General features: G+C 45.8%; 1 protein-coding gene across 2 annotated transcripts in view; it reads right to left on the reverse strand.

The window, feature by feature from the left end:
* Window positions 1–26,642, reverse strand: part of ERBB4 (erb-b2 receptor tyrosine kinase 4) — a 1,557,095-nt gene that overhangs the window by 82,318 nt on the left and 1,448,135 nt on the right. For both annotated transcript variants that reach the window (XM_073646618.1, XM_073646617.1), the window contains exon 24: window positions 26,462–26,559. In XM_073646618.1, the coding sequence (XP_073502719.1) occupies window positions 26,462–26,559 (98 nt within the window). The remainder of the gene's footprint in view (window positions 1–26,461; window positions 26,560–26,642) is intronic.

A 26,642-nucleotide genomic window follows, 5' to 3' on the forward strand; every position in this document is an offset into this window, starting at 1 on the left:
GCCATCTTTATGGAAACAATTGTCGGTTTTCTTGTTCTTATTTTACAGCCTGCATCAATCCATTGCACTAATTGTTTATCCATTCTGCATCATAAAACAATGCACCGTCTGTTAATAGTAAATGGACGGGGGATATGTTACACTAAGGTTACAAACTAAAGTATGCTTCTATCTAAAATAAGAAAACACCAACATTTATAAGATCCTTCAGTCTCCCAGGGTAAAGTCATTTAATGTCATATTCTGCCAATTCCTAATTATTGGATGCATGTTTTTAGTAAAGCAAAATGATGGCATCTAGAGCTCCTACTACAAAATAGCTTTCCTGGAGTCAAGGAGTGGGGGTTTCCACCAATTACTCAGGAATCAAGACACTTTATACATGTAGGAATGACACTTGGTCATTCTTTTACATCTTGCACATTAGAAAATCAAATATATTATTCCTAAATATGCTTGGTTTATGATTGGTAAACATGGACATGTTTGAACTTTATTCCCAAGCACTTAATTAGTTGTTTTATGGTTTTAGGGATGGGTGTCAAAACTAAGCTCAGGATACCTTTAATCTTTTAAAATATTTAGCAAAAAAAAGGGGGTCATTCTCTAGCTCTTTAGTGGTTAAAGCAGTTGGCCAGGCTTGGTATGAAAGTCTGCAGTCATTCTATGCAACTTCTGAATCCTGACAGCGTGTGGTGTGCATGCTGTCAGGATTCTTTGGTGTTGCCGGTATGAGCAGGTGGTTACGTGACCGCTTGTATGTGATTTGTATACTTGCAGTCACGTGTCGACTAGACGTCCTTGCCCTCTATTAATAGAAGTGGCTTGAGAGAGGGTGAGCACTTAAAGTCGAAATGTGAGTGTAAGTATGCAAATCGCATATTTGCGGTTACGTTATTGCCCACTCTCACTGGCAACTCCGGAGAATTCTAAACAACATGCACATCACACACTGACATTATTCAGAATTCTGCAGTCGCAAGGGGCGTAAATATCGCGTTTGAATGGATGCGACTGCAACTGGGTCCATGCAGGAGGGAGGCCCTCTGATGCCAGCACTAATTTCACCAGAATATGCGTTATTGGACGCATATTCAGCTTAAGTGTATTGCAGTGCAGAGACCCGCTGGCTCCCTGCACTGCAATACACGCTGCCAGCCAATCAAAGGCTGGCAGCAGATGTCGGCTTGCCCATAAAGGGCAGCACATGGCAGTGACATCATGCGCTGCTCGTGCTGGCACACAGAAGTCAACTGTCAGCTTCTGCGGTGGCTTAAAGGGGGATGCCGAATGTTGTGAGAAGGGGAAGTTAAAATTAATTGTTTTTTTTTCAATACGCTGAAAAAAAGAGAATGGACAGCACTTCCAAAAACATACGTTGATCTAATGTCTCCCGACAAAAATACAGGGTGGACCATTTATGTGGATACACCTAAATAAAATGGCAATGGTTGGTGATATTAACTTCCTGTTTGTGGCACATTAGTATATGGGAGGGGGAAAACTTTTCCAGATGGGTGGTGACCATGGAGGCCATTTTTAAGTCGGCCATTTTAGATCCAACTTTATTTTTTTCAATGGGAAGAATCAAACTTATTGAGAATTTCATAAGAAAAACAATGGTGTGCTTGGTTTTAACGTAACTTTATTCTTTCATGAAGTCAAATAGAAAAAAATGAGGGGTCGCTTCACTGTATCAAATGTCGGGGTGCTCTGAAGTAATATGTTACCAAAATATCAAAAGAACTTCGGCACTCCAATATAGATGCAAAATAATTTTTTATTGAGAAGAGAAACCTCGTGCGAAATAAGCAGGCCAACGTTTCGACCTTACATGGTCTTTCTCAGGGCCTTTGCTAAACATAAACAGAAAACATACACAATTATTATCAGTGTATCCAAAAGAAATTGATGTATATATACACAAAATCGAACACTGTGGAATCACTCACAAAATGTAAAGCAGGTTTACAAAGTATTCTGGGGTGTAAGGTAGCGTGTGATATGTATATAGGCTTTAATCAGTGGTGCTATAATAACAGCGTGGTGTCACTAATCCTTTGTGGTGTCACAGTATGCCTTGATAGTATAGTGACTAGAGGAGTGACAAGAGGACCTAATCGCAGTACATTTGGGGGAAAGATGAAGACAGTTGGCACAAAGAAAAAGTTCAGGATAGTGGAAATGGTCTATGCTGTGAAGATACGAGATGTGCAGAATCTGAAACAATGGATACTGGAAGCCTGTGCAAGCATTTCTTCTGCAGTGTTGCTATCAGTGTGTCAAGAATGGGAGAAGAGGGTTGCATTAACAATCCAACCAATGGGCAGCACTTTGAACACATTTTGTAAGTGGTCATAAACTTGTAAATAACTCATGAAAGAATAAAGTTACATTAAAACCAAGCACATCATTGTTTTTCTTATGAAATTCTTAATAAGTTTGATGTATCACATGACCCTCTTCCCATTGAAAAAAATAAAGTTGGATCCAAAATGGCCGACTTCAAAATGGCCACCATGGTCACCACACATCTGGAAAAGTTTTCCCCCTCCCATATACTAATGTGCCACAAACAGGAAGTTAATATCACCAACCATTCCCATTTTACTTAGGTGTATCCATATAAATGGCCCACACTGTATATAAAACTGAAAATGAGGTTCTTAATTTAACTTTCTCATCAGACTGTATGAAGCCCACTGCCACGTCACGGCAAACCAGCCGCGACCAATCAGCGAATCGTATTATTGAGGACCGGGGAGCGGTGCTGCCTGTGCGGGTACTTCCGCTGCGAGCAGCCGGGAGATGACCGGCTGCTCGCAGCTGAAGTATCCCGACCGGCGGCGCCGATCCCCGGTCCTCCCTTCACACTTGCTGTCGGGAGATCAGCGGCCCTAGCCGCTGATCTCCCGACGGTAGCCACATGGAGGACAGCGACGCCGCCGGTCGGGGTACTTGTGCTGCGAGCAGCCAGGAGATGACCGCCTAGCATCGCCGCTGACCTCTGTGCAGAGCGGTGTTTAAATTTTGCGCCAATATCGTTGATCGGTCGCGGCCGGCGACAGCGACCAATCAGCGAACCCTGTTACTGAGGACCGGAGAGAGTTTTTAAATTTGGCGCCAAAATCGCTGATTGGTCGCGGCCGGCCCTAGCCGCTGATCTCCCGACGGTAGCCGCATGGAGCTCAGCGGCGCCGCCGGTCGGGGTACTTCGGCTGCATCGCCGCTGACCTCTGTGCAGAGCGTTATTTAAATTTGGCGCCAATAACGCTGATTGGTCGTGGCCAGCGGCCATGACCAATCAGCAAAGCGTTGTTTAAATTTGGCGCCAATATCGCTGATTGGTCGCGGGCGGCGGCCGCGACCAATCAGCGAATCGTATTAGTGAGGACCGGAGAGCGGCGCTGCCTGTGCGGGTACTTCCGCTGCGAGCAGCTGGGAGATGACCGGCTGCTCGCAGCAGAAGTATCCCGACCGGCGGCGCCGCTCCCCAGTCCTCCCGGCGGCAGCGACCAATCAGCGAACCCTGTTACTGAGGACCGGAGAGCGTGTTTAAATTTGGCGCCAAAATCGCTGTTTGGTCGCGGCTGGCCCTAGCCGCTGATCTCCTGATGGTAGCCGCATGGAGGTCAGAGGCGCCGCCGGTCGGGGTACTTCGGCTGCATCGCCGCTGACCTCTGTGCAGAGCGTTGTTTAAATTTGGCGCTTTCTAGCTTCACCACCACTCAGCATTAGAGATGAGCGGTGTTCGACTCGAACTGTTCGCCAATCTCAAATTCGAGCTGTTTTGGGCGGTGTTCGAGCCGTTCGGCGAACACGAACGATTTGAAAAAAATTCGGCTGTACGAGGTTATGTTCGATAACTGTTCGTGCACCAAAATCATAACTGGATTTTTTCTCAGTAATGCTGAAAATTAATGTTAATAAACAGTTAGAGTGTACAGCGGGGTGGGGGGAGGGGCAGGGGATGGATCTCTGCATAAATAATGAAGATCTCCATTTTTTTTTCTCTTTCCCGCATTTACAGTGGGGAGGTGCAATCTGTCATCCTATCAGCAGCGCACACACGGAGCGAACAGCTTTTTTTCACACAAGCAAGGGCATGTGTCATTGGCAGTGTATGTCACATGTCCTTGCCCTATAAGACCCAGCCATTTTCCACGTAGCCACCATTTTCTCACTGCTGCAGCTGCGTGTTAGACGGCACCGCTGTTGCTGTGTGCGCTATACTTTGAGTGTTAATTTCAAGCCAGTTTTCGCACAAATCTACAGATAGCTTGGGAGTAGGGAATAGTTGTGATTGCAGTCCTTTTGAGGACTAGGTTACATAATTTCCTACGACTTTTATCAGGCAGGTCTGTGCTCTTAAATAGATAGGTTGGGAGTAGGGACTAATTGTAATTGCAGTCCTTTTGAGGGCTAGGTTACATCAGTTCCTATCACTTTTTGCCAGGCAGGTCTGTGCCAGTGCTGTGCAAGTTTTTTTCACAGCATTTGGCTAAATCTAGCTAAGCAAATCATTTTTGGCCTCTTGCAGTGTGTGTTAGTCAGTGGAGTAGCCTATCTGTGTTGCAAGCTACACCACCTGTGTATAGAATACAAATTTTTTTACTGCACCTAGCCAAGTAAAACCTTTTGGGCATAGCATCATTCTATTAGTCCATCTATACTAACCTCCACCAGGTTGCAAATTAAAAATAATTTTTATCAGCATCTAGCTCTGAAAAAATATTTGGGCTTGTAGCGGTGTGTGGGACTTGTTCTATTAGTCCATCTATACTAACCTCCACCAGGTTGCAAATTAAAAATAATTTTTATCTGCATCTAGCTCCGAAAAAATATTTGGGCTTGTAGCAGTGTGTGGGACTTGTTCTATTAGTCCATCTATACTAACCTCCACCAGGTTGCAAATTAAAAATAATTTTTATCTGCATCTAGCTCTGAAAAAATATTTGGGCTTGTAGCAGTGTGTGGGACCTGTTCTATTAGTCCATCTATACTAACATCCACCAGGTTGCAAATTAAAAATAATTTTTATCTGCATCTAGCTCTGAAAAAATATTTGGTCTTGTAGCAGTGTGTGGGACTTGTTCTATTAGTCCATCTATACTAACCTCCACCACCTGTGTCTGTAATAAAATTGTTTTACTGCATCTAACCCAGCCAATACTTTTGGGCTAATACCACAGTTTGGCCACTCAGCTCTGCTCGGTTCCCATCCATTGTTTTTTGTGCAAACAACTCCAGAGTAGTGTTGAGCCACCCCCGTAGTGTTCGAGTTCGGTTCGTCGAACACCCGTGTGTTCGCCGAACTGTTCGTCGAACTGTTCGTCGAACACCTTCGAACACCGTTAAAACCAATGGAAGGCAAACAAAAACACATAGTAACACATAGAAAACACCTTCAAAGGTGTCCAAAAGCTGACAAACTGCTCAGAAGACATAACTAACACATGGAAAAGTGACAAGTACATATAGTCATGCGAAAATAAAAGAGGTGGAGGAGTAAAAGGAGGGGGAGACACAGATATAGGCATGTCATGCACTTCTAAAATCCAAAAAGTGAGAAGCCGACACGGCCAGTCCGCTCCTGCCCGTGCCACCTCCGTGTCGCCGGGTTTGTGCCAGAGCCGCGGTGAACCCTGATGGCCAGCCCCCCTCTCCCAATACTGGTGCCTGTCCGCTGGTGGGTCGAGCGAGCCCCCCTGTGGTGGAGGCAGCTCTAAGCTTTTTAATTTAAATTGTCTCTCTAATTTGAATGAATACACTTTAAATCCATTTACAAGGATCTATTGGAGGGCAAGTCTCATGCCAGCAGCCGCGTAATTCCAGCTCCAGTAGCGTCCACTAAAGCTGCTGCAGTTAAAAAGCTTTTATAAGGATCGAGCTCGGCTGTCCACCGCAAGGCATCCTACTGCCAGTCCCAGCCCCTATGCCTTGGGGTGCCTCCTGATGCTCTTCACTGAGTATCCCATGGTCCCGAAGCATTTCCTTTGAAAAAATGAAGTGTCTAAACTACAGGTGGTGTAGCTTGCTTAACAGCCGGGATAATCCGCTGACTAGCAGACACTGCTACTAGGCACAAAGTATTTCCTGGGCTAGATGCAGTTAAAAATTTGTAATTAGATACTCTCGTTGGATGCTGAGAAAGCATTCCATAGAGTCTCCTGGCACGCCATATATGATTCTCTTAAAAAGCTTGGGGTAGGGGTCTAGGGGACCCTTTTATAGCCAAAATCAAGGCCCTGTATCACAATACGTCACCTAGGCTGAAGATAAATGGAACTGTAGCACCCTGAGGGCTCGGTTGCTACAGAGGTATTGCACCTCACCCAGAGGTGTGATATCTCACTCTCAGGTAAGGATGGAGTGTGGATCAGGACCCGACACCTGCATGCATTACACCACATTGCCGTGGGGCAGGGCGACCAATATGCCTCTGAGATGGGCACGACAGTCCCTGTCCCTGGCTGGAGTGGGGGGAGGGAACACTGAGGAAGGGGAACCCTGTAGTGCAGGAGCAGGGAGGAAGCAGTTCCTGGGTGCATTGAGAAGGGAGTATAAAAGGTGGGCACCATCTTAGTTCAGTGCAGAGAAGTCTGAGCAGAAGTGGCAGGGAGCAGGGGCTCTGCATGAGCTCTGCTCCGGAGGCGGGCCTAGTAACAGAGGCCCAGGCCTGGAAGAGGGAGAAGGAAGGAAGAGGAGCGGAGAAGGCTCCAGGAACGAGGAATGAAGGGATCCCAGGGGTGCGGACGGGCGAGTCGCCACCGCACGCCCGAATCCACCTGCATGGAGGGGTCAGGCCAAAGGGGGAGACCGGTCCCCGAAACTAGTGGAGGCAGGAAACGACCCTCAGCTAGAAACCGGAGGCTGTGACATTTTATGTGGCGCAGCCCCTCGCTACACCCGCTAGGAAGGCACCACATAGGGTCAGGGAAACTGGCGCCAAGTTTACCAAGAGGAGGCCCGAGGCAGCCGGACAGAAGGGTTGGTAAGAAAGGCCAGACAAAGGACACACAAAGGGGGTCCTGTGAAGCGCTCCAAAGTTATCTGGGAGTTGTCTGAGCCCCTCACCTGATGAGCACAGTACGACGTGGGCAGCCGTTACCTGCAGACGTGATCTGGATAATAAGAACTGTGAGTAAAGGCCCTGGACTGCATCACTGACTCCGTGTCGTTACTGCTGCTGCCCTGCACCATCACCCCCATCCTCCGCATACACTGCCCTGAGGCTATACTCCTCCCGTGGGGAGTTATGCTACGCTCTGCTGCACCCACAACACCAGCCTCAGCGGTCTGCCCTGCAGCGGCGGTTCACTCTGACCGCAATCCACGGGTGGCGTAGTCGGACATTTAAACATCAAAACCACATAAATAGTTCCGCCACTGGTTTGACCACCCTGAGCCACGGAACCGGGTCGCCGCCACGAAGACAACCACCAGCATCCACCAAAAAGGGTCCGGCTCCTGGTGTCCCAAGGCCCAGGGGGTGCATCAGAACATTTTCATCACCTTTCACAATCACCAATGGGACAAGGCAGGGATGTCCTCTGTCCCCTCTCTTATACATCCTAGTGACGGAGCACCTGCTCTCATCAATTCGCCATAACCCCAATATTAGGTGGATTGAGGTGGGAGGCACCGAGTACAAGTGCTCTCTATTTGCTGATGATGTCCTAGTATATATCACTCAATCACATATATCCATCCATGCTGTTATGGCTGAAATAGATCACTTTGTTACATGGTCAAATTTTAAAATCAATGCAGCGAAGTCTGAGGCCCTCGATGTCTCCCTCCCCAAATCCATATAGGATTCCATCCAGTCCAACTTTCCCTTTGCCTGGCCCTCACAGGGTATCAAATACTTAGGAATTCCTATTCATAGAGACCTCTCCCATCTATGTTATCCTAATTTTGGGCCCTTTATTGAACAACTCCATACAGACCACGGTTGGCAAGTTAGAACTGTAAGATTCACTACGTGAACCACTGGTGTTTTGTGGAAAAGCACATGTACACTGCGTTCCAAATTATTATGCAAAAAGTGTTTAGGAGTGATAAGGGAAGAATTTGTTTGTTTGTCAGTTAAACTCATTGATGGTGATGTGTGTCAGGGCTCTTTATATCACTGTAAGCAATTGCAGACACCTGTGCTAATTAGTTTGGCAGGTGTGTCCAATGAAAGGCAAGACTACTTAAGAAGGCTGTCTCACATTATTAAGCAGCCTACATTTTCTGCCAAAATGGGAAAGAAAAAGGATGTGTCGGCTGCTGAGAAGCAACAAATTGTGGAGTGTTTAGGTCAAGGCATGACTACAATCAACATTGTGCGATGATCAGGATGAAGTGTCTTGGCAATCAAGAAGTATGTAGCTGATTCACAGTACACACGTGTGCGTGCTGATAAGGGCAAATTGAGGACTCTTTCCTACAGGCAATTACGTCAGGTTGAAAGAGCAGCGGCAAAAAAGCCTTGTCATAGCAGCAGACAAGTTTTTGAAGCTGCTTGTGCCTCCAACGTCCCCCGAACAACAAGATGCAGGGTCCTTCAGAGGTTTGCAGCTGTGCATACGCCATCCTGTCGACCTCCTCTATCCACTTCACACAAGCAGAAACGGCTCCAGTGGGCCAAACATTACATGAAGACTGATTTCAAAACTGTTTTGTTCACGGATGAGTGCCGTGCAGCGCTCGATGGTCCAGATGGATGGAGTGGAGGATGGCTGGTTGATGGACACCCCACGCAAACACGGCTACAGCGCCAACAAGGAGGAGGTGGAGTAATGTTTTGGGCTGGAATCATGGGGAGAGAGATTGTCGGCCCCTTTAGGATCCCTGAAGGCGCTAAAGATGAACTCCATAATGTATGTGGATTTTCTCAAACAGCACTTCCTGCCATGGTTCAAGAAGAAGAACCGTGTATTTCACAGCAAGATCATTTTTCTGCATGATAATGCACCATCTCATGCTGCACATAAAACATCTGCATCTCTGGCTGATATGGGCATAAAAGGGGACAAACTTATGGTGTGACCCCCATGCTCCCCTGACCTGTACCCCATTCAGAACCTTTGGAGCATCATTAAAAGGAGTGTCTATGATGGCGGGAGGCAGTTCACATCTAAGCAACAGCTCTGGGAGGGTATTCTGTCCTCATGCAAAACAATTGAAGCAGAAACCATCCAAAACCTGACAAATTCAATGGACGAGAGAGTTCAGAAGCTCCTTTCGAACAAGGGGTCCTATATGAAAATGTATCATCACCTAGAATAAAGTTTTGAGTTGAAAACTGTTTGATTTCAGTTTCTAACAACCTGCTAATGCTTATAATTTCAAAAATGACCATTTTTTTGGTCTTTATTAAAATGAAAAGGTTGATCGAAAAGTTTGGGGGATCTAAGAGTGTGGCAACCCAGTAGTCATGATTACTTCGAATTCTGACAATATGAGGGTCATGCTGCAGGTAGTGCAGCAAGAAGGCACTTATGTGTCTTGCGCATCTCGGAGCCCCAAAATTATTTTCCGGGCTAGATGCAGCTAAAAATTATTATTAATTTTAAATCTGGTGAAGCTTTAGTATAGATGGCCTAATAGGATCAGTGTTGCACACTGCTACAAAGCCCAAATTATTTTCCAGCCAAGATACAGATAAACATGATTAGTAATTTGAAAGCTTAAAACGGTTGGTAGGGTGATTTTAACCAATCATCAAGCTTTTACTCTCCCCAGGATGACACAGGGGTAGAAAAGTCGTTTCGGATCCATGATTTGTTCATCTTTATGAACGTGAGTCTGTCTACATTATCAGTGGAGAGCCGCGTGCGCTTATCTGTCAGCACACCACCAGCAGCGCTGAACACACGTTCAGACAGAACGCTGGCTGCGGGGCATGACAAGATCTCCAAGGCGTAAGTGGCTAGCTCCAGCCATTTATCCAGATTGGAAGCCCAAAAAGAGCAAGGGTCCAGTGACACAGTCGTGGCTTCAATGTTTACTTGGAGATACTCCTGTACCATCGTCTCTAGGCGTTGACTATGTGTCAGACTTCTTGTCTCCTGTGGCCTTGCAAAGGATGGGCTAAAAAAGTGGTGAAATGATTCCGCAAAATTGATGTTACCAGCAGATACTGTGGTTCTGTTACGGTTTGAGTGCTGAACACTTGACGGTCCCACGGTTGGCAAGTTGGAACTGTGAGATTCACTACGTGCACCACTGGTATTTTGTGGAAAAGCACATGTAAGATTCTGCAACAGTCTCTGCTGATACTCCTGCATGCGTGCATCCCTTTCTATGGCAGGAATAATTTCTGCAAATTTACTTTTGTACCGGGGATCTAACAGTGTGGCAACCCAGTAGTCAGGATTATTTCTAATTCTCACAATTCGAGGGTCATGTTGCAGGTAGTGCAGCAAGAAGGCACTCATGTGTGTTGCGCATCCAGGAGCACCAAGTCCCTGATGTGTTGGTGGCGAGGTAGCAATCATGCTTCCTTCCTCTGTCCTCTCCCCCCAACCTCGCACAACAGAAATGTGATCAAGGTCTCCCTCATCTGATGAGTCTTCCATCAGTTTGTCCTCCACTTCTTCCTGGGCTCCTGCACCTTCCTCACTAGTTTGGCTGCTACCATGCGCCCTGGTAAAACCATCTCCCCCACCCTCACATGCCTGCCGCCTTGGTGCTGCCGACCGTCTGGACCTTGCAGATGTTAGCCCTTCCGCATACAACTCCTCCTCCTCTACTTCCTCCACCTCCTCTTGTGCCACCACCTGACTCCGAATTCTGTTTAACATGTGCTCCAGCATGTAAATCACCGGAATAGTCATGTTGATAATGGCATCGTCAGCACTAAACATCTTCGTCGCCATTTCAAAACTGTGCAGAAGGGTGCATAAGTCCCTGATCTGAGACCACTCCTCCAGCGTGATTTGCCCCACCTCTGAATCTCGTTGGCCCAGGCTATACGTCAGAACGTATTGCACCAGGGCTTGTCGGTGCTGCCACAGTCGCTGCAACATGTGCAGAGTTGAATTCCACCGGGTAGGCACATCGCATTTTAGCCGGTAGAGTGGCAGGCCCAACGACTTCTGTAGAGATGTAAGTCGTTGAGCTGCGGGATGCGAACGGCGGAAGTGAGCACACAGCGACCGTGCCCTCTGCAGAAGGCCATCTAGTCTGGGATAGTGGGATAAAAATTGCTGGACAACCAGGTTCAACACGTGAGCCATACAAGGCACGTGTGTGACATTGCCCCGGCGAAGGGCCGCACCCAGGTTTGCAGCATTGTCGCACACAGCCTTCCCTGGTTTCAGGTCCAGTGGAGACAACCATTCATGAAATTGGCTCTCCAGAGCTGACCACAACTCCTCAGCTGTGTGACTCACATTTCCCAGACATTTCAATGTAAAAACCGCCTGATGACGTTGAGCCCTACTGCCAGCATAGTAAGGAGGTGTGCAGGATCCCTTCTGCGCAGTTAGAAACTTGTGGCATGACCAGACAGGCTTTGGGTGCAGGTGGAAGACCGAGAGGAGGTTGAGGAGGCAGAAGCAGTGGAGGAACTTTGACATAAAGAGGATTGACGCACAACTCGTGGGGACCGCAAGACTTGGACAGCAGCCCCTTGTCCTGCTGTCACCATAGTTACCCAGTGCCCAGTCAGCGACATGTAACGCCCCTGTCCATGCCTACTCGTCCAAGTGTCTGTGGTGAAATGAACCCTGTCACACACAGAGTTTCTCAAAGAAGCGGTGATGTTGTGTGCGACATGCTGGTGGAGCGCAGGCACACCTTTCTTTGAGAAGTAGTGCCGACTGGGCATCTGGTACTGGGGCATTGCGACGGACATAAGGTCTCGAAAATCCTCTGTGTCCACCAGGCGGAAAGGCAGCATTTCTGTAGCCAAGAGCTTGCAGATGGTGAAATTCAACCTCTTAGCTTTCTCATGGCTAGGAGGAAATGGTCTTTTACTTGTCCACATCTGAGGGACCGAGGGCTGACTATTGTGCTTAGACGGGGTTGATAAGGGTGTCCCCGGCAAACTGCCGGTCTGTGAGGAAGATGCAGGCGGACATGTTAGGTTGCCTTGATCCAAAGGTGGTGCTATCGATGTCGGACAGCGCTCAACACCAGCTGGTGTTACCACCTCCAAAGAAAATGATGACCTGCCAATCACGCTGGCTGTTGCGGGTAAAGAGGTGGCAGGTCTGCGCCCCAAAACAGGTGTGACTGCTGTCCCCCCAGTCACAGAGGATGAAGAGGCCGCGGATGCACAAGATATGGCAGACGGTGGTTGGCCCGGCCGGCTAGGCCGCATTGTAGCACACTGAGCTTCCCACTGCAACTTATGCTTCATGTCCATGTGCCGGTTCTTGCATGAAGTACTCAAACTATGTATTTTTTGGCCTCTACTTAGCTTTTGCTGACAAATGTTACAGATAACACGAGTTGGGTCATCTTTATCGATCTGAAAAAATGCCCAGGCTATGCAAGGCTTAGCACCCATGCGACCTGAAGAGCCACCACGACTTGTGGTGAGAGGCAGAGTTGTGTTTGAGGATGCAGTTGTTGACGTGCTTCCAGTACTACGTCTCTGTCCAGGAAGGCGCAACCTGACCTCGTCGTCACTAGCATCTTCCTCCACCTCCTCTGCTGACCTCATCTCTTGGCTGACTGTGGGTTGACAGTAAGTGGGATCTCCAACCTCATCATCATCACCCTGTGCGTTATCACACCCGTCGTCCTCAGAGCCAACCTGTTCCTGCCCTGACAAAAAACTAAAGTTGTCGCTCCAATCAGGTATTTGAGTCTTATCATCGTCTTCCTCATTGTCTCCACCAACAGGAGTTACAGTTTGGGAATGAGGGTCTACATTATGGTCAGAACCTTCTGCGTCTGGTCCTGGATCCGACTCATAAAGATTCTGGGCATCAGTGCAGATCATTTCCTCGTCTGGATTCACAGAAGCGCTGGAGTCGACCTCTGATTCCCAGGCTATAGTATGAGTAAACAGCTCTGCAGACTCAACCATCTGTTCTACCTCATACTCAGACGGGCAGCTGGAGATTTGGGAGCTGTGAGGAAGCAAGTGCGATTGGGGTGACACCTTTGAGGACTGGAGTATTTGTGATCTTGAAGTTGATGTGGAGGAGAGCCCACTTAAAGGAGCACTTGATATCCGTTGAAGCACCTGCTGTTTTTGTGCCTCATCTGGAATTTGTAGCGATTGGCGTGGCCGTAAGAACGGGATCTTATCACATTGTCCGCTAAAAGAAGTAGACATTTTAGTTTGGCTGGAAGATGGTCTTTCTTCTGCAGATGTTAATGTTGCTTTAACACCTACCCCACGGACACAACCTTTTTTCCCCTTCCCAACACGCCTATTCCCCTTTCCACCAGCAGCAGGCCTTTTTCCACTCATTTTGGTGGTTAACTAATTCACAACTCTGGAGTTGTTTGCACAAAAAAACAATGGATGGGAACCGAGCAGAGCTGAGTGGTCAAACTGTGGTATTAGGCCAAAACTATTGGCTGGGTTAGATGCAGAAAAAAATTATATTCAATTTGCAACCTGATGGAGGTCTGTATAGATGGATTAATAGAACAAGTCCCACACACAGCTAGAAGCCCAATATTTTTTCAGAGGTAGATGCAGAAAAAAATATATTCAGTTTGCAACCTGATGGAGGTCAGTATAGATGGACTAATACAACAAGTCCCACACACAGCTAGAAGCCCAATATTTTTTCAGAGGTAGATGCAGAAAAAATATATTCAGTTTGCAACCTGATGGAGGTCTGTATAGATGGATTAATAGAACAAGTCCCACACACAGCTAGAAGCCCAATATTTTTTCAGAGGTAGATGCAGAAAAAAATATATTCAGTTTGCAACCTGATGGAGGTCTGTATAGATGGATTAATAGAACAAGTCCCACACACAGCTAGAAGCCCAATATTTTTTCAGAGGTAGATGCAGAAAAAAATATATTCAGTTTGCAACCTGATGGAGGTCTGCATAGATGGATTAATAGAACAAGTCCCACACACAGCTAGAAGCCCAATATTTTTTCAGAGGTAGATGCAGAAAAAAATATATTCAGTTTGCAACCTGATGGAGGTCTGTATAGATGGATTAATAGAACAAGTCCCACACACAGCTAGAAGCCCAATATTTTTTCAGAGCTAGACGCAGAAAAAAATATATTCAGTTTGCAACCTGATGGAGGTCTGTATAGATGGATTAATAGAACAAGTCCCACACACAGCTAGAAGCCCAATATTTTTTCAGAGGTAGATGCAGAAAAAAATATATTCAGTTTGCAACCTGATGGAGGTCAGTATAGATGGACTAATACAACAAGTCCCACACACAGCTAGAAGCCCAATATTTTTTCAGAGGTAGATGCAGAAAAAAATATATTCAGTTTGCAACCTGATGGAGGTCAGTATAGATGGACTAATACAACAAGTCCCACACACAGCTAGAAGCCCAATATATTTTCAGAGGTAGATGCAGAAAAAAATATATTCAGTTTGCAACCTGATGGAGGTCTGTATAGATGGATTAATAGAACAAGTCCCACACACAGCTAGAAGCCCAATATTTTTTCAGAGGTAGATGCAGAAAAAAACATATTCAGTTTGCATCCTGATGGAGGTCTGTATAGATGGATTAATAGAACAAGTCCCACACACAGCTAGAAGCCCAATATTTTTTCAGAGGTAGATGCAGAAAAAAATATATTCAGTTTGCAACCTGATGGAGGTCAGTATAGATGGACTAATACAACAAGTCCCACACACAGCTAGAAGCCCAATATTTTTTCAGAGGTAGATGCAGAAAAAAATATATTCAGTTTGCAACCTGATGGAGGTCTGTATAGATGGATTAATAGAACAAGTCCCACACACAGCTAGAAGCCCAATATTTTTTCAGAGGTAGATGCAGAAAAAAATATATTCAGTTTGCAACCTGATGGAGGTCTGTATAGATGGATTAATAGAACAAGTCCCACACACAGCTAGAAGCCCAATATTTTTTCAGAGGTAGATGCAGAAAAAAATATATTCAGTTTGCAACCTGATGGAGGTCTGTATAGATGGATTAATAGAACAAGTCCCACACACAGCTAGAAGCCCAATATTTTTTCAGAGGTAGATGCAGAAAAAAATATATTTAGTTTGCAACCTGATGGAGGTCTGTATAGATGGATTAATAGAACAAGTCCCACACACAGCTAGAAGCCCAATATGTTTTCAGAGGTAGATGCAGAAAAAAATATATTCAGTTTGCAACCTGATGGAGGTCTGTATAGATGGATTAATAGAACAAGTCCCACACACAGCTAGAAGCCCAATATTTTTTCAGAGCTAGATGCAGAAAAAAGTTATATTCAATTTGCAACCTGATGGAGGTCAGTATAGATGGACTAATAGAATGATGCTATGCCCAAAAGATTTTACTTCACTAGGTGCAGTAAAAAAATTGGTATTCTATACACAGGTGGTATATCTTGCAACACAGATAGGCTACTCCACTGACTAACACACTCTGCAATAGGCCAAAAAGGATTAGCTTTGCTAGATTCAGCCAAATGCTGTGAAAAAAACTTGCACAGCACTGGCACAGACCTGCCTGGCAAAAACTGATAGGAACTGATGTAACCTAGTCCTGAAAAGCACTCCAATTACAATTAGTCTTTAATCCCACAATCTATCTATTTAAGAGCACAGACCTGCCTGATAAAAGTCGTAGGAAATGCTGTAACCTAGTCCTTAAAAGGACTGCAATCACAACTATTACCTACTCCCAAGCTATCTGTAGATTTGTGCGAAAATTGGCTTGAAATTAACAAGGTATAGCGCACACAGCAACAGCTGTGCCGTCTAACACGCAGCTGCAGCAGTGAGAAAATGGTGGCGACGGGGAAAATGGCTTGGTCTTATAGGGCAAGGACATGTGACATACACTGCCAATGACACATGCCCTTGCTTGTGTGAAAAAAAGCACTTCGCTCCGTGTGTGCGCTGCTGATAGGCTGACAGATTGCACCTCCCCACTGCAAATGCGGGAAAGAGAAAAAAAAATGGAGATCTTCATTGTTCCTGCAAAGATCCATCCCCTGCCCCTCCCCCCACCCCGCTGTACACTCAAACTGCGTATTAACATTAATTTTCATCATTACTGAGAAAAAATCCAGTTATGATTTTGGTGCACGAACAGTTATCGAACATAGCCTCGAACAGCCGAATTTTTCTCAAATTGTTCGTGTTCGCCGAACGGCTCGAACACCGCCCAAAACAGCTCGAATTTAAGATTGGCGAACAGTTCGAGTAGAACAACGCTCATCTCTACTCCAGAGTTGTCAATTAGTTAACCACCAAAATGTGTGGAAAAAGGCCTGCTGCTGGTGGAAAGGGGAATAGGCGTGTTGGGAAGGGAAAAAAAGTTTGTGTCCGTGGGGTAGGTGTTAAAGCAACAGTAACATCTGCAGAAGAAAGACCATCTTACAGCCAAACTAAGATGTCTACTTCTTATAGCGGACAATGGGATAAGATCTCTTTCTTACGGCCACGCCAATCGCTACAAATTCCAGATGAGGCACAAAAACAGCAAGTGCTTCAACGGATATCAAGTGCTCCTTTAAGTGGGCTCTCCTCCACCTCAACTTCAACATCACAAATACTCCAGTCCTCAGAGGTGTCACCCCAATCGCACTTGCTTTCTCACAGCTCCCAAGTCCCCAGCTGCCCGTCTGAGTATGGGGTAGAACAGATGGTTGAGTCTGTTTACTTATACTATAGCCTGGAATTCAGAGGTCGGCTCCAGAGCTTCTGCGAATCCAGACGAGGAAATGACCTGCACTGATGCCCAGAATCTTTATGAGTCGGATCCAGGAACAGACGCTGAAGGTTCTGACCATAATGTAGACCCTCGTTCCCAAACTGTAACGCCTGTTGGTGGAGACAATGAGGAAGACGATGATGAGACTCAAATAACTGATTGGAGCGACAACTTGAGTTTTTTGTCAGGGCAGGAAGAGGTTGGCTCTGAGGGCGACGGGTGTGATAACACACAGGGTGATGATGACGAGGTTGGAGATCCCACTTACTGTCAACCCACAGTCAGCCAGTCGGTGAGGTCTGCAGAGGAGGTGGAGGAGGATGCTAGTGACGACGAGGTCAGGTGGCGCCTTCCTGGACAGAGACGTAGTACTGGAAGCACGTCAACAACTGCATCCTCAAACACAACTCTGCCTCTGACCACAAGTCGTGGTGGCTCTTCAGGTCGCATGGGTGCTAAGCCTTGCATAGCCTGGGCATTTTTTCAGATCGATAAGGATGACCCAACTCGTGTTATCTGTAACATTTGTCAGCAAAAGCTAAGTAGAGGCCAAAAAATACATAGTTTGAGTACTTCATGCATGAACCGGCACATGGATATGAAGCATAAGTTGCAGTGGGAAGCTCACTGTGCTACAATGTGGCCTAGCCGGCCGGGCCAACCACCGTCTGCAACATCTTGTGCATCCGCGGCCTCTTCATCCTCTGTGACTGGGGGGACAGCAGTCACACCTGTTTTGGGACGCAGAACTGCCACCTCTTTACCCGCAACAGCCAGCGTGATTGGCAGGTCATCATTTTCTTTGGAGGTGGAAACACCGGCTGGTGTTCACCGCTGTCCGACATCGAGAGCACCACCTTTGGATCAAGGCAACCTAACATGTAAGCCTGCATCTTCCTCACAGACCAGCAGTTTGCCGGGGACACCCTTATCAACCCAGTCTAAGCACAATAGCCAGCCCTCGGTCCCTCAGATGTGGACAAGTAATAGACCATTTCCTCCTAGCCATGAGAAAGCTAAGAGGTTGAATTTCACCATCTGCAAGCTCTTGGCTACAGAAATGCTGCCTTTCCGCTTGGTGGACACAGAGGATTTTCGAGACCTTATGTCCGTCGCAGTGCCCCAGTACCAGATGCCCAGTCGGCACTACTTCTCAAAGAAAGGTGTGCCTGCGCTCCACCAGCATGTCGCACACAACATCACCGCTTCTTTGAGAAACTCTGTGTGTGACAGGGTGCATTTCACAACAGACACTTGGACGAGTAGGCATGGACAGGGACGTTACATGTCGCTGACTGGGCACTGGGTAACTATGGTGACAGCAGGACAAGGGGCTGCTGTCCAAGTCTTGCCGTCCCCACGAGTTGTGCGTCAATCCTCTTTATCTCGAAGTTCCTCCTCTGCTTCTGGCTCCTCAACCTCCTCTCGGTCCTCCACCTGCACCCAAAGCCTGTGTGGTCATGCCACAAGCTTTCTAACTGCGCAGAAGGGATCCTGCACACCTCCTTACTATGCTGGCAGCAGGGCTCAACGTCATCAGGCGGTTTTTACTTTGAAATGTCTGGGAAATGTGAGTCACACAGCTGAGGAGTTGTGGTCAGTTCTGGAGAACCAGTTTCATGAATGGTTGTCTCCACTGGACCTGAAACCAGGGAAGGCCGTGTACGACAATGCTGCAAACCTCGGTGCGGCCCTTCGCCGGGGCAATGTCACACACGTGCCTTGTATGGCTCACGTGTTGAACCTGGTTGTCCAGCAATTTTTAGCCCACTATCCCGGACTAGATGGCCTTCTGCAGAGGGCACGGTCGCTGTGTGCTCACTTCCGCCGTTCGCATCCCGCAGCTCAGCGACTTACATCTCTACAGAAGTCGTTAGGCCTGCCACTTCACCGGCTAAAATGCGATGTGCCTACCCGGTGGAATTCAACTCTGCACATGTTGCAGCGACTGTGGCAGCACCGACAAGCCCTGGTGCAATATGTTCTGACGTATAGCCTAGGCCAACGAGATCCAGAGGTGGGGCAAATCACGCTGGAGGAGTGGTCTCAGATCAGGGACCTATGCACCCTTCCGCACAGTTTTGAAATGGCGACGAAGATGTTCAGTGCTGACGATGCCATTATCAGCATGACTATTCCGGTGATTTACATGCTGGAGCACATGTTAAACAGAATTCGGAGTCAGGTGGTGGCACAAGAGGAGGTGGAGGAAGTAGAGGAGGAGGAGTTGTATGCGGAAGGGCTAACATCTGCAAGGTCCAGACGGTCGACAGCACCAAGGCGGCAGGCATGTGAGGGTGGGGGAGATGGTTTTACCAGGGTGCATGGTAGCAGCCAAACTAGTGAGGAAGGTGCAGGAGCCCAGGAAGAAGTGGAGGACGAACTGATGGAAGACTCATCAGAAGAGGGAGACCTTGATCACATTTCTGTTGTGTGAGGTTGGGGGGAGAGGGCAGAGGAAGGAAGCATGATTGTTACCTCGCCACCAACACAACAGGGACTTGGTGCTCCTGGATGCGCAAGACACATGAGTGCCTTCTTGCTGCACTACCTGCAACATGACCCTCGAATTGTGAGAATTAGAAATAATCCTGACTACTGGGTTGCCACACTGTTAGATCCCCGGTACAAAAGTAAATTTGCAGAAATTATTCCTGCCATAGAAAGGGATGCACGCATGCAGGAGTATCAGCAGAGACTGTTGCAGAATCTTACATGTGCTTTTCCACAAAACACCAGTGGTGCATGTAGTGAATCTCACAGTTCCAACTTGCCAACCGTGGGACCATCGAGTGTTCAGCACTCAAAACATAACAGAAACACAGTATCTGCTGGTAACATCAATTTTGCAGAATCATTTCACCACTTTTTTAGGCCATTCTTTGCAAGGCCACAGGAGACAAGAAGTCTGACACATAGTCAACGCCTAGAGACGATGGTACAGGAGTATCTCCAAGTAAACATTGAAGCCATGACTGTGTCACTGGACCCTTGCTCTTTTTGGGCTTCCAATCTGGATAAATGGCCGGAGCTCGCCACTTACACCTTGGAAATCTTGTCATGCCCCGCAGCCAGCGTTCTGTCTGAACGTGTGTTCAGCGCTGCTGGTGGTGTGCTGACAGATAAGCACACGTGGCTCTCCACTGATAATGTAGACAGACTCACGTTCATAAAGATGAACAAATCATGGATCCGAAAGGACTTTTCTACCCCTGTGTCATCCTGGGGAGAGTAAGAGCTTGATGATTTGTTAAAATCACCTCACCAACCGTTTTAAGCTTTCAAATTACTAATCATGTATATCTGTATCTTGGCTGGAAAATAATTTGGGCCTTGTAGCAGTTTGCAGTTCTGATTCTATTAGGCCATCTATACTAAACTCCACCAGATATAAAATTACTAATCAAGTTTATCTGTATCTTGGCTGGAAAATAATTTGGGCCTTGTAGCAGTTTGCAGTACTGATTCTATTAGGCCATCTATACTAAACTCCACCAGATTTAAAATTACTAATCATGTTTATCTGTATCTTGGCTGGAAAATAATTTGGGCCTTGTAGCAGTTTGCAGTACTGATTCTATTTGCCCATCTATACTAAACTCCACCAGATTTAAAATTACTAATCATGTTTATCTGTATCTTGGCTGGAAAATAATTCAGGCCTTGTAGCAGTTTGCAGTACTGATTCTATTAGGCCATCTATGCTAAGCTCCACCAGCTTTCAAATTAATAATAATTTTTAGCTGCATCTAGCCCGGAAAATTATTTTGGGGCTCCTAGATGCGCAAGACACATGATTGCCTTCTTGCTGCACTACCTGCAACATGACCCTCAGATTGTCAGAATTCAAAATAATCCTGACTACTGGGTTGCCACACTCTTAGATCCCCCACACTCTTCGATCAACCTTTTCATTTTAATAAAGAACAAAAAAATGGTCATTTTTGAAATTATAAGCATTAGCAGGTTATTAGAAACTAGTTTTCAACTCAAAACTTTATTCTAGGTGATGTTACATTTGCACATAGGACCCCTTGTTCGAAGGGAGCTTCTGAACCCTCTCATCCATTGAATTTGTCAGGTTTTGGATGGTTTCTGCTTCTTTTTTTTTGCAAGAGGACAGAATACCCTCCCAGAGCTGTTGCTTAGATGTGAACTGCCTCCCGCCATCATAGACACTCCTTTTGATGATGCTCCAGAGGTTCTCAATGGGGTTGAGGTCAGGGGAGCATGGGGGTCACACCATAAGTTTGTCCCCTTTTATGCCCATATCAGCCAGAGATGCAGATGTGTTATGTGCAGCATGAGACGGTGGATTATCATGCATGAAAATGATCTTGCTGCGGAATACACGGTTCTTCTTCTTGAACCATGGCAGGAAGTGCTGTTTGAGAAACTCCACATACATTATGGAGTTCATCTTTACCCCTTCAGGGATCCTAAAGGGGCCGACAATCTCTCTCCCCATGATTCCAGCCCAAAACATTACTTCACCTCCTCCTTGTTGGCGCCATAGCCGTGTTTGCATGGGGTGTCCATCAACCAGCCATCCTCCACTCCATCCATCTGGACCATCGAGCGTTGCATGGCACTCATCGGTGAACAAAACAGTTTTGAAGTCAGTCTTCATGTATTGTTTGGCCCACTGGAGCCATTTCTGCTTGTGTACAGTGGATAGAGGAGGTTGACAGAATGGCTTACGCACAGCTGCTAACCTCTGAAGGACCCTGCATCTTGTTATTCGGGGGAAGTTGGAGGCACCAGAGCTTCAAAAACTTGTCTGCTGCTATGACAAGGCATTTTTGCCGCTACTCTTTTAACCTGACGTAATTGCCTGTAGGAAAGAGTCCTCAATTTTCCCTTAGCAGCACGCACACGTCTGTGCTGTGAATCAGCTACATACTTCTTGATTGTGCAATGATCAGGATGAAGTGTCTTGGCAATGTTGATTGTAGTCATGCCTTGACCTATACACTCCACAATTTGTTGCTTCTCAGCAGCCGACACATCCTTTTTCTTTCCCATTTTGGCAGAAAATGTAGGCTGCTTAATAATGTGGGACAGCCTTCTTAAGTAGTCTTGCCTTTCATTGGACACACCTGCCAAACTAATTAGCACAGGTGTCTGCAATTGCTTACAGTGATATAAAGAGCCCTGACACACATCACCATCAATGAGTTTAACTGACAAACAAAAAAATTCTTCCCTTATCACTCCTAAACACTTTTTGCATAATAATTTGGAACACAGTGTACATGTGCTTTTCCACAAAACACCAGTGGTTCACGTAGTGAATCACACAGTTCTAACTTGCCAACTGTGGTCTGTATGGAGTTGTTCAATAAAGGGCCCAAAATTAAGATAACATAGACGGGAGAGGTCTCTATGAATACGAATTCCTAAGTATTTGATACCCTGTGAGGGCCAGGCAAAGGGAAAGTTGGACTGGATGGAATCCTGTATGGATTTGGGGAGGGAGACATCGAGGGCCTCAGACTTCGCTGCATTGATTTTAAAATTTGACCATCTAACAAAGTGATCTATTTCAGCCATAACAGCAGGGATGGATATATGTGATTGAGTGATATATACTAGGACATCATCAGCAAATGCAGAGCACTTGTACTCGGTGCCTCCCACCTCAATCCACCTAATATTGGGGTTATGGCGAATTGATGAGAGCAGGTGCTCCGTCACTAGGATGTATAAGAGAGGGGACAGAGGACATCCCTGCCTTGTCCCATTGGTGATTATGAAAAGTAATGAAAATGTTCCATTTATCTTCAGCCTAGGTGACGTATTGCGATACAGGGCCGTGATTTTGGCTATAAAAGGGTCCCCTAGACCCCTACTCCAACCTTTTTAAGAGAATAATATATGGCGTGCCAGGAGACTCTATGGAATGCTTTCTCAGCATCCAACGAGAGTATCTAATTACAAATTTTTAACTGCATCTAGCCCAGGAAATACTTTGTGCCTAGTAGCAGTGCCTGCTAGTCAGCGGATTATCCCATCTGTTAAGCAAGCTACACCACCTCTAGTTTGGACACTTAATTTTTTCAAAGGAAATGCTTCGGGCCCCCGGGACACTCAGTGAAGAGCATCGGGAGGCACCCCAAGGCACAGGGGCTGGGACTGGCGGTAGGACGCCTTGCGGTGGACCGCCAAGCCCGATCCTTATAAAAGCTTTTTAACTGCAGCAGCTTTAGTGGACGCTACTGGAGCTGGAATTCAAGCAGCTGCTGGCATCAGACTTGCCCTCCAATAGATCCTTGTAAAAGGATTTAAAGTGTACTCATTCAAATTAGAGAGACAATTTAAATTAAAAAGCTTAGACCTGCCTCCACCGCAGGGGGGCTCGCTCGACCCACCAGCGGACAGGCACCAGTATTGGGAGGGGGGGCTGGCCGTCAGGGTCCACCGCGGCTCTGGCACAAACCCGGCGACACGGAGGTCGCACGGGCAGGAACGGAGAGGCCGTGTCGGCTTCGCACTTTTTTGGTTTTAGAAGGGCATGACATGCCTATATCTGTGTCTCCCCCTCCTTTTACTCCTCCACCTCTTTTCTTTTCGCATGACTATATATACTTGTCACTTTTCCATGTGTTAGTTGTGTCTTCTGAGCAGTTTGTCAGCTTTTGGACACCTTTGAAGTGTTTTCTATGTGTTTTCTATGTGTTCCTATGTGTTTTTGTTTGCCTGCCATTGGTTTTAACGGTGTTCGAAGGTGTTCTAAGGAGTTCGACGAACAGTTCGGCGAATATACGGGTGTTCGACGAACCAAACTCGAACACTACGGGGGTGGCTCAACACTACTCAGCATAGCACTTCGGGAGCTTTCCTAGTCTGCAACAACAGTACCACTAACTGGTAAGCGAAAGTCCTATTCCTCAACCCGCAGTTCTGCCTCCTTTTTCCCTTGGGGAAGCTACTTATGCCACCATGACCATTACTTAGCTTCTCTGGTTGCCGACGCCTTGGAATTACCTCATGGGGCAGTCTCTCTTCGTCCCGCTTTCCTTTTCAGCGCAGCTCCATCATTTGACTGTCAGATAACTCTGTGCCATCCGGCTAGGCTTCCTGCCTCAGACCTTGCCTCCGGAGAATCACTCATTCCTTCGAACACTTTTCTTTGTCTGCTCTAGCTACAAGCTATTCCCTATCTGCCTTACAGACAGGAAACTCTCTCTGTTCCTTCACTTTAGCCCCTCCCACTCTGGACTAGTCCCAACCATTAACTCTACCTGTCCCTATCAGCTATCTGTGGCAAGGCAGAAAACAACTCTACTGCTAATAACACATCACTAAACACATTGCACATCCAAATACATTTTAACAATACACTTGTCTTCAAGGGGGAACGTGAGCAACACCTCCACCTCCTTACATGCGCACTGTAAGGATTCAGAAGTCTGCAGTCTTTCTTAAGAAAACCTGACTACTCCTGTAAGGTTTGCTGTCTTGGGCTTTGGGTTAATTTCGTCATCCTGACTCAGAAAATCAAGTTCACCCAAAAGTAATCCTGTAACACCTTAAACCTTTATATGAGAAAGAGCAAAATGTATAAATCCTTGGGTAGGGTAATAGATTAAATTATTTTTTAATGAATAGAAATTATTACCAGGATAAGAATTTTCAGCAATTTAGGCTTTATATAAAAATCTTGCAAGAAACTACCATTTCTATTTTCTTTTTCTGATCATTTAAAGGCAGAAGAAAATTTACATAATCTTGAAAGACACAGAAATGAATCCTATAATTATGTTTCTTTAAGGAAGTCAATTAAATTGGCAGGATCTACTTAAAGACTTGTTCTATGTGCTCCTTTAAGCAAAGGCCACCTGCGTAAAGATGGTTATGCTATGGCAATTAAGTTTTTAAAGAGTGTGACACTGCAATCCTGTATGATATCCTGGCATTATGTTATCGTCTCCAGAGCACAATGGCAGTAACTCAGCATCACTGAGAACAATGGAGATATTCTAGCTCCCCGTAACAGCATGGTGACTACAATGGGAGAACAGATACAAATGTGTTAGAATAAGCACAATGAACCTGGATTATAGCAACACGAGAATAAAAATGAAATTGCCTGAGAGGTATAGAAAGATTGCACATTCATGAGGCTTTGTGCTTGTTGCAATTAGGTGGAAGTGACCCTTTTGTGGATGTTGTAAAATACACTTTCATTACTATTATTATTATTATTATTATTACAGAGGAGAAGTTAATAATTATTCAATACGAACATACAACAAAGAATTTTCACACAGCAGATTGTTTGCAAAAAATTCTGCAACGCCAAAAATATATCCATTCCATACATCTAAATGTGCTTGTTTCTGAACAAATGTTCAAAGATTTCTCAAAAGACTATTCAGATAATCAGGACAGTCGCAGAAATCTCTGCAAAAAATGGTTGTGCTTGAATATGACATTATATGTCAAATTTTGTAAAATAAACTTCTCTGAGGTATTAAAGGACACCTGTCAGCAGGGTTTTGCTACCTCATGTGAGAGTAGCATAATGTAGGAAAAGAGACCCTGATTCCAATGATGTATCCCTTAGCTTACTGGGTGCAGCAGTTGTGACACAATCAGAGATTGTGACACAATTTAGAGATGCAGTATGAAGCAGAGCTCAGAAAGCTAACCCCGCCTACACCACAGCTTTTGTGTAAATTGTGTATTAATCATGAGCTGCTTATCAGAGAAGGGGGTGTGGTCAGACCAGGGCTCACATGAGCACCAGTCCTGGCAGTGATGATGTCTTGGTAATAAAACTTCATTTTAAGTGCACACAGCTTAATAAATGACACATCATTGAATTCAGTGTTTTAAACCCTACATCATGCTCTCCTCAGATTACATAATAAAAACCTGCTGACAGATTCCCTTTACGTGGGTTGTCCAGGGTTTAGAAAGGTACTGCTTTTTTCCCCAGAATTAGCACCACCCTGGGTTGTGCCTGGTACTACAGCTAAAGCTTATCCACTTGAATGGGAATGAACTACCTATCTGATACAGCTCACAGACAAGAGTCGAAGATTCTTTTTTCAATCCATGCTAGCTCATTTAAGTCCCTACGCATGGAGTTTGGTTCTTACTGACTACATTTAAATTCATAATTTGATTGTTTGCAACGGAACCACAGCTATTCAATGGCTGCTATAGTGGTAAATGTGTAAACTACTACAAATATTGTCTGCACTTATAATTTACATTATAATATAGGATAGTACAGAGTTAACAGAAATAGAATAAAAAGAAAAAGCCCTACAGATATAAAACTTATCAGGGCTGGGAATAGAAAAATAATCTAAAGTGGTAAAAATAGTTCAAGGGGTATTCTCAAGTTTGGAAGTTATCCCCTATTTTTGGGGATAAATTCCTGATTGCTGGGGGTCTGACTATTGGGACCCCTCAAAAATCGAGAGAATCGCTGGCTCTAAAGAGCTCCTTGTGGATGGAGTGATGGTCAATCAAGATAATTGCTGCTCCATTAATTCTTCTGGAAGTGTTATAGCAGATAACTTCCAAACTTGAGAACACCCCTTTAATATTTTCATCGTGTTTGTGTTCACTTTTTACGCAAATATGTGGTATAAGGTACCTGTATAACAAGGTATCTCTGAGGGTCTCTTGCCATCCTAGAAAATTCTGCAGCCAGCTCCTTGAATTTGGGGCGACTATCAGCATCAATCATCCAACCTTTGGAAAGGAAAAGAAAGCGGTTATTAATTCTTTGTATAAAAGACAAAATTTTATTTTCTTTCTGTATATGTATTGTACAT

This window comes from Phyllobates terribilis, unplaced genomic scaffold (assembly GCF_046119375.1).
Source record: "Phyllobates terribilis strain yellow unplaced genomic scaffold, ASM4611937v1 Scaffold_9__5_contigs__length_417890890, whole genome shotgun sequence".
Lineage (NCBI taxonomy): Eukaryota > Metazoa > Chordata > Amphibia > Anura > Dendrobatidae > Phyllobates > Phyllobates terribilis.